This window comes from Protobothrops mucrosquamatus, unplaced genomic scaffold (assembly GCF_001527695.2).
Source record: "Protobothrops mucrosquamatus isolate PMUCROS unplaced genomic scaffold, P.Mucros_1.0 scaffold3007, whole genome shotgun sequence".
Classification (NCBI taxonomy): Eukaryota; Metazoa; Chordata; class Lepidosauria; order Squamata; family Viperidae; genus Protobothrops; species Protobothrops mucrosquamatus.
Window position 1 is genome coordinate 12723 of NW_015389023.1, and position 17108 is coordinate 29830.

Below are 17108 nucleotides of genomic sequence, written 5' to 3' on the forward strand. Positions count from 1 at the left end.
TGGCACAATTCAAAATGTATTTTTAAACATTTTTAAACATTTGACCTATGTAGTGAATACCTTAATATCTGAAAGTCTAAATATTGTACTTGTGCATATATCATACATATATATGCCATTTAGTTGTAACATAAAGGATTGTATAGATCTGTGCATGCTGAGTTTTGTATCACTGCAAACTTGTATATCCATTTAAATATGTACCCAATGAATAACTAGCCTGAGCCCCACTGAAGGCATAAAATTGAATAATTTTATTTATCTATTTAGATCATTTCGCTCACAATTTATGACACTGGGTGAACTACACCAGTAAAAGTAAAACACAGTAAAAGTCAAAAAATAAATACAATACAAAACACAATCAATTTAGAGAAAACTGGGTTTTATAAAACACTTTCAGAGCAGAATGGTTCATCTACTACCTCAATATAATAATAGTTATAATATCACCTTATTTATGCACTCAGATTGGCAACTAATAATATATGCCTTTGAATATTAAAACCAATATGAATGTTAATGTATGACCTATAGCCTGATAAGGCAGATGTCATTTCCTTAAACAGTTCTTTTAAAAGCAAAGGGAGCTGGAATGAATAAAACTTTAAGGAAAGACATGTCACCATCCAAAAGTCATATAGAGAAGGCCTTTACTCATATGCTACATAAATAAGCTCTTGATTGTAAGATCATTTTCAGAAAAAACTATCTAAACATGTTGATGAAGATTTTCAGTTATCCAGGTAGAGTTGTCTGCTGAGTTAACTTTCAGACCTATCAACTCAACTTCCAGACCTCTCTAAAGATCTTAATGCCCATCAATTAAGTTCTTCATAAGACAGGAAGTGCCTTGGATGGCTATGTATGGCTTTAAAGGCAAACGTGAACATGAAGCTCTAAAGCACAGGTGTCAAACTTGCGATGTCATGTGACGTGTTGCGATGTATTGCAACTTTTTCCCATTGCCGGCAATGGGGTGGGCGCAGTTTTGGTGTGACGCATCCAGCCCATGAGCTGACAGTTTGACACCCCTGGTCTAAAGAAAGCCACTTCTGGGTTTCCAGTTTTGCGCAGTTAGCATGACAGCTGAGGGATCACAGGGCTCTGTACCTTACGACCAATTCCTGCATGTTAGGGGACGCTAAATGGGCATCGCCCATTTAGCCCCGCCAACTGTGGAAAGTCAGCAGTCAATCCGGTCATTCAGAGAAAGCCCTCCAGAAACCAGGAGGAGAAAGGCTAGCTTAACTCCAGAGCTACAAGCAGCCCAAGCTACAAGCAGCCAAAGTCCAAAAGCACTATTTTAAGCTGATTGTACACAACACGCTTGATACTGGGTAAGAACACTGATTTTATCTCTTCTACTTGATAATTGATTTCCTGGGGGGGGGGAACCCGAGAAGCAAAAAGCCTCCAAAAGTGAGAAAGAGGGGGATCTTTGCCCTACCCATCTACAGATGGAAGCGGCAAAGTAAACTTTTTATGGAAGACAGAAATATACTGAAATGAAATGAATATAAGACCTAAATCTGGATAAGTTTGAAGTTGGTGCAATTTGTTAAGATTTTCTTTTTAAATCATGAAAACAGAAGACAGCAATTATTTATTTTGAAAAACGAATTGGTGCTGACATCTAGTGGTGGATGAAAATATACAATAGTAGTTGCTCCAATACAGGAACTGGCAAAGCCCAGGAAAACATAACTTGCCTTTGTGACCTTCAATGCTTTAATAACAGAGAACAGCTGTGACAAAAAAAGGAAAACATTTTGGGCTACCTACAAAGCAAGAATTATAAACTTTAGAAAAAAATATTGACCTGTCTGGATTATAAATACCTACTCAACTGTGAGTCTAAAGCTGTTTGCAGAGAAAGGAAAAGTCTGATTTTTGGCTATCATGGAAAACCAGAGATCTGCAGAAAGAATATACCAAGAAAAAACAAACACTTTCCAGGGGGAGATGTTTGCTATGTTGCAACTAATTCAAACAACAATGATCTCAAACCATGAGGAAATTAAAAATAACTTTGAAAATATAAATGAATACATTTCCACTTTAACTTTACAACAAAAAAACTCTCAGAATATAAAAATAGAGAGTGAGCAGATAAAATAGACAACTGAACATAAACCAGAGGAAAAAGATTTAAAGATGGAACCTAACAATAGAAGGAAGTATGATTTAACCCAGGTGGAAAAAAACTTGCAGGAAATATTGGATATGGAAAAGATAACTTATACTCTAAGATCATAAAATAAGTCTGAGGACAAGAAAAAAATTTGACAAAATTGATTACAGAGATGTCAGGAGAACTATGAGAACTTGAGAGACAAATAATAATAAAAGAAATTAAGAGAGAAAGAAAGGAAAAGATTTTCAATGAATACGAAGGGGCAAAACCTTCCCATAAAAACATCTTACTTGATTTGCCTTTTGTACCTACAACATCTACAACAACATCTATGGGAAGACTCTTTGATTCAGCAGAGCATATTGATCAGGAAAGATGTTTGGCAAAAAAAAAACAACGCTAAAGGGAGAATTAAGAAATTAGATGATGGGATTTGTCAGAAGGAATATTTAAAAATTAAATATCTGTTTGAATATGGTTAAAGAAATAGAAAGATTTTGGATATAAATGAATTTTAGTTTAAGAAGGATGAGCCACTCAAGTAATATAGTATTTTTTCTTTCTTCTCTCTTTTTTGTTATGTTTTTTGACATGAGAAATATAAAAATGTTGGGATGGTTTATATAAAGGAAATGTTTTAGATACTTAAGTGTAATTGATCTTGAGAAAACTTCAATAGATAAAAATGTTTTGAATAGATCTAAAAGATTAGATAATTGGATTTATTAAATGGAATATTTAAAGATTAAATATATGTTTGAATATGGTTAAAAAGAAGAAAAAAATTATGGATATAAATGTATATTAGCCTAAGAGAGACGTGTATTTTAAGTAGTATTTGTTGTCGTTAGTTGCAAATTCATGTCCGACCCATCGCGACCCCATGGACAACATTCCTCCAGGTTTTCCTGTCCTCTACCATCTTCTTGAGTCCATTTAAGCTCACGCCTACTGCTTCAGTGATTCCATCCAACCACCTCATTCTCTGTCGTCCCCTTCTTCTATTGCCCTCAATCTTTCCCAGCATCAGGCACTTCTCCCGTGAGTCCTTCCTTCTCATTAGGTGGCCATAGTATTTGAGTTTCAACTTCAGGATCTGGCCTTCTAAAGAGCAGTTGGGGTTGATCTCTTCTAGGACTGACTGGTTTGAATGCCTTGCAGTCCAAGGGACTTGCAGGAGTCTTCTCCAGCACCATAGTTCAAAGGCCTCAATTCTTTGGCGCTCAGCCTTTCTTATGGTCCAACTTTCACAGCCATACATTGCAACTGGGAAAACCATGGCCTTGATTATACTCACTTTTGTTGGCAGGGTGATGTCTCTGCTTTTTAGTATGCTGTCTAAATTTGCCATAGCTTTCTTCCCCAGGAGCAAGCGTCTTTTAATTTCTTGGCTGCAGTCCCCATTTGCGGTGATCTTGGAGCCCAGGAAAATAAAATCTGTTACTACCTCCATTTCTTCCCCATCTATTTGCCAGGAATTGAGAGGGCTGGATGCCATGATCTTAGTTTTCTTAATGTTGAGTTTCAAGCCAACTTTTGCACTCTCCTTCTTCACCCGCATCAAGAGGCTCTTTAGTTCCTCTTCACTTTCTGCCATTAGAGTGGTATCATCTGCATATCTTAGGTTGTTGATATTTCTCCCAGCAATCTTAATTCCAACTTTTGATTCATCTAGCCCTGCCTTTCTCATGATGTGCTCTGCATATAAGCTAAATAGGCAGGGCAACAGAATACAGCCTTGCCGGACTCCTTTCCCAATTTTGAACGAATCAGTGGTTCCATGTCCAGTTCTCACTGTTGCTTCTTGACCCACATATAGGTTTCTCAAGAGACAAATAAGATGGTCTGGTACTCCCATCTCTTTAAGAACTTGCCACAATTTGTTGTGATCCACACAATCAAAGGCTTTAGCATAGTTAATGAAGCAGAAGTAGATGTTTTTCTGGAACTCCCTAGCTTTCTCCATGTATGTTGGCAATTTGATCTCTAGTTCCTCTGCCTCTTCGAAATCCCGCCTGTACTTCTGGTAGTTCTCGATCCACATACTGCTGCAGTCTAGCTTGTAGGATTTTAAGCATAACTTTACTAGCATGTGAAATGAGTGCAATGGTGCGATAGTTTGAACATTCTTTGGCATTGCCTTTCTTTAGAATTGGAATGTAAACTGACTTTTTCCAATCCTGTGGCCACTGTTGAGTTTTTCAAATTTGCTGGCAAATTGAGTGTAGCACTTTTACTGCATCGTCTTTTAAGATTTTGAATAGCTCAGCTGGAATGCTGACACCTCCACTAGCTTTGTTGTTGCTCAGATTTGCTAGGGCCCATTTAACTTCACATTCCTGGCTCGAGGTCAGTGACCACCCTGTCATGGTTATCAGGGATGCTAAGTTTGTTCTTGTATAGTTCTTCTGTGTAATTTTGCCACCTCTTCTTAATCTCTTCTGCCTGTGTTAGGTCCCTGCCATTATGGTCCTTTATCATGCCCATCTTTGCATGAAACGTTCCCTTCATATCTCCAATTTTCTTGAAGAGATCTCTGGTCCTCCCTATTCTATTGTTTTTTTCTATTTCTTTGCATTGTTCCTTTAAGAAGGCATTCTTATCTCTTCTATCTATTCTCTGGAATTCTGCATTCAATTGAGTGTATCTTTCTCTTTCTCCCTTGCCTTTCACTTCCCTTCTTTACTCAGCTATTTGCAAAGCTTCCTCAGACAGCCAGTTTGCTTTCTTGCATTTCTTTTTCTTTGGGATGGTTTTAGTTGCTACCTTTTGTACAATGTTGCGAACCTTCATCCATAGTTCTTCAGGCACTCTGTCTATCAGATCTAATTCCTTAAATCTATTTGTCACCTCTACTGTATATTCATCAGGAATATGATTTAGTTCATACCTGAGTGGCTTAGTGCTTTTCCCTACTTTCTTCAATTTAAGCCTAAATTTTGCAACAAGAAGCTCATGATCTGAGCCACAGTCAGCTCCTGGTTTTAAGACATGAGAAATGTAAAAGTGTTGGGATGGTCTTTATGAGGAAAAAGACTTAAATACTTAAGTGTAATGAACTTTGAGAAAATTTTAAGTGGTAAGAATGTTCTGAACATTGTGGGGAAAATAAATTTAAATAAGAATTTTGTAAACAGGATCTATGACAAGGCAATCAAGATGATCAGTTAGAAAAGAAGCTTTATATTGATGTGGTTATTATTTTCAGAAATATTAGAAAATGTCTATATTTAATTGTTATTTATCAAAATAATAAGAATTGTATTAATTCAAGGTTGGCAAAAGAGAATATTATTGGAAGAAGAGAAAATCAAGCAAACCTACTATGCAGATTACAGAATTATAGAAATTAATTGTTATTGATTGTTTTTTAAATATAAACCCAGACAACATGCCATTTACCAAATATTAAGATGATTATATTAAAAAATAAGCAAAATATATTTAAAAAGAAAAAAGAAAAAGAAAGCCACTTCCTACCTAGAGGGAGCAATTTGAAAACCTCAGCTGACAGATTCTTTTCCCTGATATTTATTTACTTGCTTATTTAACATGGTATACTGCTGCCCACCAATGCCAATTTTTCAGCTAAAATTACATTTAAAATTTAGAAGCTAAAACTGGTTAAAATGCCACTTCAACAAGCAAGTGACATTAATGACTGATATTACTGAGTATTTATATTATTAAAAGCTTACAAGAAAAATATGTTTTAAAGGATTTTTTAAATAGCTAATAAAGATATTAGGCCCTTCCATTCTTCAGGAAATACAGTCCAAAAATATGCAAAGGCTCGATCCTGATTTGTTTCCTAAAGAATTTTAAAAAGAACTATATAAATCTCCTTCTGAAAGGCTGCCCCATACAGTATAATAAAAAGACCACATTTTTAAAGCCATTATCTTTCAGAACTGGACTCAGCAGCAATATCAACAAAAGCTGATAAAAGGCACTCCAGGCTATTTTCTCAATCTGGTGAAGATCAAGAAAGGTTTGCTCCAGAAGCTTGCCTTTAAACTATGATGTGCTCTTTTTAGGAGAGTATAATCCCTTTCTGAATATGCACATTTACCATGTCTTTGGAAGTCGGACTACTCACAACGAGCACTTCCATCCTGTCTTCCAGTTCATTACTGACTTCAGGCAGACACTGAAGAAAAGTATACAATTTCCTAAAATGTCATAGAGAAATTCATTTGGGTTTTCAATACATTAGCATACTGATACTGCCCAACAAAAAAAATCAGATAATTTTCCCCATTTTCAAGTAGGAATTGAAAAATACAGGAGACAGAGTGGAGTCCTGAGCAAACCGATATAATTATTCTTATTTCAAGGAACAAATATCTACAAATGATACCATCTGAAATATAATTGAAAAATAGAAATGGGAAACCTATACAATCATGCCTTCTGTTTCCAAATATCTTTAGTGATCTAGAAGAATTCCTTCAAATTCCTCTCCTAATAATCTAGGCTGAAATCAGTCTAGGCATAAGAATCTAAGAACTCTGATTAACTATATTTATTAGGAAGTAGATTAAGGTCATTCTAGTGATGACTTTCAAACAAAATAGATCTATATTAACTATCTATGGTAATGAAACTCTTCCCCTTTTCTTCAACCTTTTTTATACAGCTTTTATAAAACAAATAAGACTTGCCTTTTCTATAAAAAGTGAGGCAATCTGTACCTGTTCTTTATTTTAGTAACCATTATTCCTTTTTATAACCTGCCTCCTGGAGCTGTGAATGCTCCAACACTGGAAGTTTTTAAGAAGAAACTGGACAGCCATTTATCTGAAATGGTACAGGGCTTCCTGCCTGAGAAGGGGCTTGGACTAGATGACCTCCAAGGTCCCTTCCAACTTTATTATTATTATTATTATTATTATTATTATTATTATTATTATTATTATTATTATTATTATTATTATTATTATTATTATTATTATTAATCACTGCCATAATTACCATATATTGAAAGCCACTAAGCAGTCCGGGAAAATCAAGAGTGTCACACACCATATTGAAGATCATTCTTCAAGCCAACTAAGATCATCTAAACACCATAGTTCAACCTGAAATGAGTCAAGAAAATCTTTAATGCAGGATTGCCTGCAGGTGAGAAGCTGCCACCATTCTCTCAATCATCTTAAATAATCATCTTAAATAAGAAGGTTAGGTTTGGCCTATAATTCCTTATCTCCAAGTTATCTGGAACAGGCTTCTCCAAAGAGGTTTAAGAATTGCATCCTTTTTAAACAAAGAGCCAAGCTTCCCTCCTTCAGAGGGCAATTTATCATAACTAAGGCATCTGTAATGTCCTTCCAGTTACAACTGACAATGCAAAATATCACAATTTTAAGCTGATATATTGTAACAATACAAGAGTTGTTATTAAATATCATCAAGACTGACTGTTTACAAAGTGGAATTCATTGGCCAAAAGTTTGAGGTACACACATTTAATATTTATCAGTTTTCTCAAACATCTGGAGAAGGAAGGTAAGTTTTTATCATGACAACTGCTTCATGTCCCTTCCCACTTGCCCTCTATTACAAGGAATGCAGCAGCGAGAAACTAAGCCATATCATCCATGATGGATGATTTGTTGTATTTTGAACTGTATTACATAGGAGGAAGACCAGGTTTTTTTGAAGAGCTAGAAACTTTCTAAAAGGTGACAGAGCTACCAGAAGATAAAATATCCCTTAAAGTTCTAATATCTCTTTCCTAATAATGACTTGACAATTTTCAGTACCAATCTGCTATTTCCCATCACTACTGTGATTGCTGCTATAGGTTCCTGTGTCCTCGTTGCAAACTCACTTTATCAACTCAATTAAATATAATCATTGGTCTTTATTTTCCCTGTTGTACATTTTACAGTTGGGGCAATATACAAAATTATAAAATAAATAAAACATGTAAATAGGGAAGAGAATCCTTCTGATAAATTTCTGAACTGTCCTTTGCAACTTTTGTCACCTAACAAGCAGTAACTATGTATACAGAGCAAGTTGCCAATGACATGTTTTAAAATAAATAAAATAATCAGCCTTGCTTCCAGCTGTGTTTTGATTCTCTGGAAAGCAACAGGGAGGTTTTTAACTATAATTTTATTGCAAGTGTTCCAGAAACCAAGAATAAGCTGCATGCTGAGGTGATGGAAACTGAGTGGCTTAAACAATTTTCAGGGAATTTAAAATGCAAGTTCTCTTTTAATACAGCTTATTGTACTTGAAAGATTTCTGTTGTGTTTCACATTGTGGAAGCAAATATTGTAAAAGCCTGTTATGCTCACAAAAAGACAAGTTGCAATTAAGAACTAAGGTTTTACTCTTTTAGATGCTGAGGAATGGTTGCGGCTTATACTCACATTGAGTCAGGACCAAGGACAGCAACATATTCAAGCATAAGCATTATGTTTTGTCCATGAACCTTTGAATATTAACAAGATCATTTGTATGGTTAAGTAACATTATCATGGCTGGAGAAGGGAGTGTATCCTGGATAGCACAAGTTCACTTCAAATGTGCTGAGCAAACCCTACAATTCTCACGTTTAACTTTTGGCTTAGAAAAAATGGCTAGAGTAATATATTTTAGTATAAGCAGAATCTACCAGCATAACAAGTATATACTTACAGTTTGTTGCTACAAAATTTCATTCAGCATGCTGAGCACTGTTCTCTCTCTCTCTCTCTCTCTCTCTCTCTCTCTCTCTCTCTCTCTCTCTCTCTCTCTCTCTCTCTCTCTCGTGGTGATGCTTAGTTGCTTTTCTGCCTGACAGATATAATTCTCACATTACCATTTCATGCCTAAAGTTATGTGCAAAATAACATGGGTTCTTATACTTCTCATCTAATAGTAGTTTAGAAAGATGCCATTTGGAGATCTTTTCACTGACATCTAATTTAGAAAGCGATGAGCTTGATTTGATCTTTGAATGATACTATACTGATCTGATTAGATCTTCTGCAAATATTGTCAACCCCTTTTTTTCCTTCATGAAAATATAATCTTATTTTAGAAACAGAGACAAAAAGGTAGAAAAATGAACTCCTCAGTCACATTGAGACACTTTGGAAAGTACATAAATAGTTAGCAGACATTTAACTTATTTCTCTGACTTGTTCCAGGTGCCACCATAAGTGTGATAATTGACATCAGCATCACCTTTTCAGTTATTATTTCTGCCTCCATTGCCACTCTGTACACCTTAATTGGAGGACTTTATTCAGTAGCTTACACTGATGTGGTCCAGCTGTTCTGCATTTTCTTAGGACTGGTGAGTTTGTATTTACCTTTCCATATGTAATATCAGGTTAATTGTATTCCATACCAAACATAAGAAGAAGATGCTTCATGTCAATACAGATTGCAAGAACATGCTGATTAATGTGTGGAAGAAAGGGAATATTAAAATTCTACATTATCCTTTTCTTAACTATTGTTATAACATAAATAAGTACTAACCATAATTGTGATTTATATTAACTAGAGATCAAATTTGAACATAGATGAGAAATCTTGGATTTGTATCCAAGAAAAGAAGATATGAGAAATGGCCAGGAAGGATGATGGCATAATGATGGTTCTTGATTTGCCAGTATCTCTGAATACCTATCTAGGATTCAAGAACAGAATATGATTGGACTGTCAGTTGGGTTGAATTCTTCACTTCTGGCCACAGAATGTTTTCTGAGGGCAGCATCTTTACTTAAAGGGTGCAAAAAGGCATGTGATATCTGCAGTTCTGTTCTCCAAACCTGCTACTGCTTCTCCCTCTGTTCTTCTCTCTGTTGTGCACACAGTTAATATAGGAAGAGAATGTTTTCATTTAGCTCAAGAGCAGAATTTCCTCCCTTCCACTCCATTGTATCCAGATTATGTCAGTAAGAAAAATTGAAAGCAAAATCCCAGCTGGCAGAGTTCCCTATCAGAGAATATACCTCTCCCAGAAAATAAACTTTTATAGAATGTTTTTTATTTATTTATTATGAAGATTTGTATGGCCACAAACTCACTTACAGTGACTCCAGTGACTTACAGAAGTAGAACCCCCAAATACAAAGCCCAATAAATTCCCACCTCCCAGGCAACAATAATCATTCCCCCAATGTTGGGGGATTGGCACATTTTATTGTTTTATACTTTCCATTTTCTTTTGTTAATCCGTTCCCTCCCTTAATTTCTCTTCCTTATGCTAGGAAAAAACTTGCTGTTGACTTTAACTACACTATCTTAACCTTATGGTTATCTGTTGCCTTATGGATTAGATTTAAGCATGATTGATCAAATGTTTAAGGAGGCCTTTCAATAATAATCTCAAATAGTGAACCTCCATTTAGCATCTATGTACAGCAGCATTAAGGCTGCATGCTGACATTATATCCTGACAAGGATTCTTGAATCCAGTAGAAGAGAATATATTTAGCTCAGGAATGAACTGTGGAGACCTTGATGTTCTTTTAGCTTGGTTGCTTGCTTGCAGTTGCTTCATTACTATAAAAAATTCCCAACAAAATAGATACCCATGCAACTTTATTAAAAAGTGCCTGACCACTCCAACACTATAGCTCACAACACAAGCTATGAAAAGGATAACACTACTATACATCAAAAACATCTCAGAAACAACAGAGTATTACAACCAGGTGGCATTATGGTAGCACACAAACTAAAACTCTCCAAAATATTTTGAGTAAACCAAAAGTCCAGTAATCAAAGAACAAAAGAAACAGGATTCACTTACAACATGAAGTGTAAGGACTATAACAGCCATTATGTAGGATAGACAGACAGAAGACTAGTGGAGCACATCCATGAACACTAACTAACAAGCAGAAGACACAATGAAAATTCCTTAATTTCACAACACATGGGTAGGCTCAACCATAATTTCAACTGGGAAACTGTGAGCATCCTAGACAAAGCTAAATTCAAAAACACTAGGGAATTCCTGGGAGTTTGTCATTCAGACAAATCAGCCATCAATAGACCCATAGAGGTAAATCAATAGACACACAGAGATAAATCACATTTACACACCATTCAAAAAAAGACAATAAAAAGAAGCTAAGAAGGATCCTCTCTACAGTCTACACCAGGCATGTCAAACTCGCGACATCATGTGATGTTGCGTGACATATCACGACTTTTCCCCATTTCCGGCAATGGGGTGTGTGCGGTTTCGGCGTGACGCATCCGTCCCGTGGGCTGGCAGTTTGACATGCCTGATCTACAACCAATAAACAGGGATTAACACTAGGCAAACAATCAAGCAAAAAAAAATACTCTATTTAAGAAACCGCCAAAGAGAAAATCACACTCCACCAACAATGGCAGAGCAAGCTACTGTGTTTAAACAGGGAACAAACCCCACTAGTACTGATGATGTTACCTAGTTGGGTGATGAATCATCTGCAAGCTCAGAGAACACCAAAACTTGGCAAAGATGTGTAGTTGCAAACATTTACTTATTATGCATTTTAAAAGACTTGTCCAGCCACATCAATAAGTGCAATGCAATGGCGACTTTGTATGAGGAGTGTGTGCAAGAGAGTATACTATTCTCCTCACATACTGTTTCCTTTTCATTCTACAGTTCCAATGTGCCTGTACACACATACATATACAAAACTGAATATTGTTATAAAACTGGAGCTCAGCCCTCTGCTTAAGTAGGTTGAGCTTGGTTCACTGATGCTTATTACCAATAAACACAGCTAAGAGCTCCCAGTCCCAAGAACAAGAATCGGTCTATTGAATTCGTTCTGTGCTTCCTAGTACTATGTATTTCTTTTTTTAAGTAAGAGGATATAGTTTCACACCTTTTGTTTCTAAAAAAAGCAGTTTTTATTCTCTGATCCAATTCATTCTAGAAGTAGAATGTGAATTCAAAATAGAAAATAGAATTCTCCTTTCCTTCACAAGAAGATAACGTGAGCAATATGTTTTCATGTAAATAATTTCAGTTGCCTAAAAATTCTGCCAAAAGATTAAAGGAAAGCCAGTTAAATAAAAAAGGATTGTTTAGATTTTAGGTTCCCTAGCCCTTTTCTATTCTCTCACCATCAGAGGCACACAAAGTAGAATCAGAGAGTGAACTTCTGCTACCAGTTCTAAAAATTCCTGCCAAAGAAGATCAGATTAGTTCCATGCCTGTTTTCTTTCAATCTCAAAGAACTTTTTTTTTTAGAAAAATTAAGATATGATTCTGATGTGTAGTCTCATTTGTGTGAAGGATAAAGTTACAGCTAGTGGGTATAAAGTGTTTATTTTCTCTGGATGAATTTCTTTCCATGCATTTAATTTTGAATATATATTGGTATATTTTCATTTTACAGTATTGTTACCAATATTCTCTGAGAAGTTTGGTAGAAAGATGAGAAGAAATGTAGATAAAACCATTTTGGTATTTTCTTGCCTGCAAAAATGTTTTGCAATTAAAAAATGGCAAAATAAAAAGATAAAAACAAAGAAATACTTATGCCATTCTTTTAATATCCGCTTCATTTTTTTAATTTAGTGGATCAGCATCCCATTTGCCTTGTCCCATCCTGCAGTAACAAACATTGGGTACACAGCTGTGCATGAAGTATATCAAAAACCCTGGCTTGGATCCATTAAATCACCTGACGTATACATATGGCTTGACAATTTCTTCTTACTGGTGAGATTTTTGTGAAAGACCACAAACCACTTAAGGTTTATTTTCCAAATTGCAAATTATCTAATGCAGAGAGAAGCAACCTAGATCCCTCCAGATGTTTTGGACATCAGCTCCTATTAGCTCCAACCAGCAAGGAATTGTGTTGGTTGTAGCCCAAAATGATTGAACTATACAATTACATGCCCTAAGCTAAGCAAAATAAGTTTGAACAACTTGCACAAATAACCTTTTAAATTTAACTGTATGCTAAAGATATGTAATTACAGTTATATGACATTGTGAAAAAGCAATGAGCTCTCTGTTGCAAGTATCTTAGGAACTCTTCTAATAGCGAGTATGACAGGATTCAGTAGATCTGCAACAGAAGAGTGACTGGACAGATACATTTATCCAATCTTTTAAATATGTATTTAGGGAAAAAAAGCATTTAAAATCTTGAAGTAGGAAGATATATTTCTGGGTTACAGAGCAGGACAGAAATGTGTGAGGGAGCAGTATGAAACTGATTTAATATATAAAATTCCCAAGACAGTTTCTGAATTCCTTGTACAAAATTAACCAAAAAATGGTGCATCAGCAATTGGTTTTTAACGCCAGTGAATATTTAAAGCCAAATCAGCTTTTCTGTGGATAAACAACTTAACACAACAGCTTCTACACATAGTTATTTCTTGAGATTTGCCAAATCTATCACTGGACATTCCTTTCTGGAACTATTTTCTGCCCAGAAGAAAAGAAACTAAAGAGTGTTTCTCAACCTTGACAACTTTAAGATGTCTCAACTTCAATTCCCAGAATTCTGGGAGTAGAAGTCCACACATCTTAAAGTTGCTGATGTTTAGAAGCACTGAATTAGAGGCAAGCCAAGGGTGATAGAATCGTGAAAAAAATATGCAGCAACTTTTTTATTTCCTGCTGCTTTCTTGAAATGTAATCCAAAGAATAATGGGGTTTGGGGGGAAATCTAGCTTAAGGGGATAATCTTCTTTCTAAATATCATATTCCATACTTTGGTCAGGAAAAAAATGCTTGCAAGGTTTAAAGCCCTGTTTTACTGCTGAAGATATAGGATCCTTTAGATGACTGCTAGGCAAATAGGTTTGATAAATGAGCATGTTGACTAAATGTGTTTTTGCTTGGATTCATGTGAGCATCTGTTTGCCAAGAATGAATGACTGCAATGTTGTTTATGATTATTTGTAGATGTTAGGAGGAATCCCGTGGCAAGCCTATTTCCAGCGAGTCCTTTCTTCTTCATCAGCTACGTATGCACAAATACTCTCTTTTCTGGCAGCTTTTGGGTGTCTTATAATGGCAATACCTCCAGTGCTCATTGGTGCCATTGGTGCATCAACAGGTACATCAACCTAATATTTATCCTAATAACAAATTAATCATTCTGAAGGCTCAAGAAATGAGCCTCTACACCAGGGTGTCAAACTGCTGGCCCGCAGGCCAAATGCATCATGGCAAAACCACGCCCACCCCATTGCTGGCAATGGAAAAAAAGTCATGACACATCATGTGACGTTGCAAGTTTGACAACCCTGCTCTACATATTTTGAAAGTTAATGTCTAACAATAGATGAATATCCAAAGTAGTGTTATCTCAAAGCTGTAGTAACTTACAATGTTTGTAATATATCAATGCTATTTTTTTCATTATGGTATAGTTCCCAATAGTATTAAAACAAACATACAAACAAACGAGAATGGAATTCAGTTTGGAAAGGCCATTTGGGCAACCGATTATAACCATGGGTTCAGTGTGTGAATACAAATGGAAGCATTCTTCACAGGTTTGTAGTTCTGCTAAGGCAGGTGCAGGAAAGGGGAGGTTATGTGGTTCCATCATTGAACTGCCCTTAATATTATTCCTATCCTTCAATCAAAATCTGATCAGGGAATTCTGGAAGTTAAAGTTCACACACCTTGAAGTTGCTACAAAGGAGTAATATTGCTCTAAATAATTACCTGTGAAAGGAGTGAGGTAGGTACTGAACAAGTGAATGGGAGGAGCTGTGGATGGTAGCAAACATGTCACTGTAAAGCATGGGTGCCTTTGATTAGCTTGTAAACAAGCTCTTCCTTGGGAGGAGCTAAATGCCTGGTTAATTTAGCCCTCCTCTCTTTTCTATATAGTTAGCTAGTTTCTGATCCCTTCAGTATCCAATTTTGTTTACTGTTACTCTTTCCATTTCTTCTATCTCAATATACTATCTCCCCTCACCTATCACCAGCCTTTTCTCCCCTTTGTTCCTATTTCTGGTGGAAGTGGAAAAGGAGATAGAGAGATAGCAAGAAAGAGATAGAGATTTGGATCTTTGCAGATGAGGAAAAATAGTTTTATGATTAATATAGTTGAGATACCTTGTTTTATAGGCAATTCTGAGTCATTGAATTTTAGACATTTTCAAACCGAAGTACATAAGGACCATGAGATAATTTCTGCAGATACCCCATATCATTCTTTCTTTAATCCAGTCTCAAGGAATCCCTGTTCACAACTATCTTTTGGTCTGTGAGGAAAACTATGATAGAATCTAATGTAGCTTTTATTAGGAGCAAGATGGAAGCCAAGAGTTTGACCTCCCTCTTGCATAATAAAGTCTGAATCCTGATATCGCTTGAGTTTTTTCTATTTAAATTTTAATTGTATAATGTATAGTTTGACCTTTATGAAACATGAATTAAATGCTCAGCCTGAAACCTTTTAAAGTCTACTAGATTTCACAACTGCAAATTTGGCATAATACTAGCCAAATTCGGCATCTAAATCATAAATTTAAATCTAATGAAGACATACTTTGTAACACATGACTATGAATATTTGGATAGACCAGCAAACCAGAGCAGACCATAGAATCCAGCAATTAAATCCATTTTTTTAAGTTTTAAAAAGTCTGTTTTTAGTTGTTGAAGCTTGGTTTCTTTTTTCAGGTACAGGTCTATCCACTAGTAATTAGTGTATGTTTATGTTACAGATTGGAACCAGACTGAATATTTTGGTCAAGACCCCAAAACTCAAAATAAAAGTGACATGATATTACCAATCGTCCTTCAATATCTTTGTCCAGTGTACGTTTCATTCTTCGGCCTTGGGGCAGTGTCTGCTGCTGTAATGTCCTCTGCTGACTCTTCCATTTTATCAGCAAGTTCTATGTTTGCACGGAATATATACCAGCTTTCATTTCGGCAAACTGTAAGACTATATTATAAACAGTATCACTTTGTAATGTCATAAGAACTGTAGTTGACAGACGATACTTTACTGTATTAGGAATGAGAGAGTACCTTGAACCATTTTGTGTTCAATCTATGATAATTATTGAGCAGTGGAGGAATTATGTTCTGATGTTCTCAAACCTTTGGATGTTCTAGAAGGAAAAGTCTTCCATAGTTTTTAATCTGCAAAGCTTAAAGGGAATTGTAACCATATACCTTATGCTATATTCAAATGCTTGAATATTGTGAATAAAGATTTTCTGGTTCATATTAAGTTAGGATTGCAGTAATCTCTTAAAATTGAGCAAATGATTTGTACAGGCAGATCTTTTCAATTAACTCTCATTGTATATTGTGAGATAGGAAAATATGCCCCAAAGAAGTGGCCTTTGCCTGAAAAATTAAATTATGAATAACTGAGTAGGCAACTATGAATTAAGTGAAACATAGCCAGGTGAAGAATTCCTTAAGTAGAAGGCATAATATTGAGATTTAAATTTACAGTATTTTGGCTTTATGACCAAGAAAAGAATTGCAAAGTGGAAACTTTTCCATATCTGGATAACTTGCACTAAATGCAATGTTACCATTTATGAAAATACAGCATTTAAAACAAAATTTTAAAAGTGCCTTTTTTGACCTTATTGCAGCTGAAAACAATTCTCCTGCACGGAAACGGCATTGGTCATGCTGGTGAATGATCTCTGGAGGGCCCGGGACAGGGGTTATTCCTCTGTCCTAGTTCTTTTGGACCTCTCAGCGGCTTTTGATACCGTGGACCACGGTATCATGCTGCGGCGCCTGGGTGAGTTGGGAGTGGGAGGCACTGTTATGCGGTGGTTCTCCTCCTTCCTCACCGACCGCACGCAGTCTGTATTGGCAGGGGGACAGAGGTCGACCCCAAGGCCCCTAACTTGTGGGGTGCCACAAGGGTCGGTCCTCTCTCCCCTTTTGTTCAATATTTATGTGAAGCCGCTGGGGGAGATCATTCATGGCTTTGGGGTGGACTTCCATCAGTACGCTGATGATACTCAGCTGTACATTTCCACCCCAGGCCACCCCAAT

General features: G+C 36.1%; 1 protein-coding gene across 1 annotated transcript in view; it reads left to right on the plus strand.

Moving 5' to 3' along the window:
• The window catches only part of SLC5A7 (solute carrier family 5 member 7), a 26707-nt gene that overhangs the window by 8105 nt on the left and 1494 nt on the right, over positions 1 to 17108 (plus strand). The window contains exons 3-6 of the mRNA XM_015826211.1: positions 9283 to 9431; positions 12675 to 12818; positions 14022 to 14175; positions 15803 to 16020. Of these exons, the coding sequence (XP_015681697.1) occupies positions 9283 to 9431; positions 12675 to 12818; positions 14022 to 14175; positions 15803 to 16020 (665 nt within the window). The remainder of the gene's footprint in view (positions 1 to 9282; positions 9432 to 12674; positions 12819 to 14021; positions 14176 to 15802; positions 16021 to 17108) is intronic.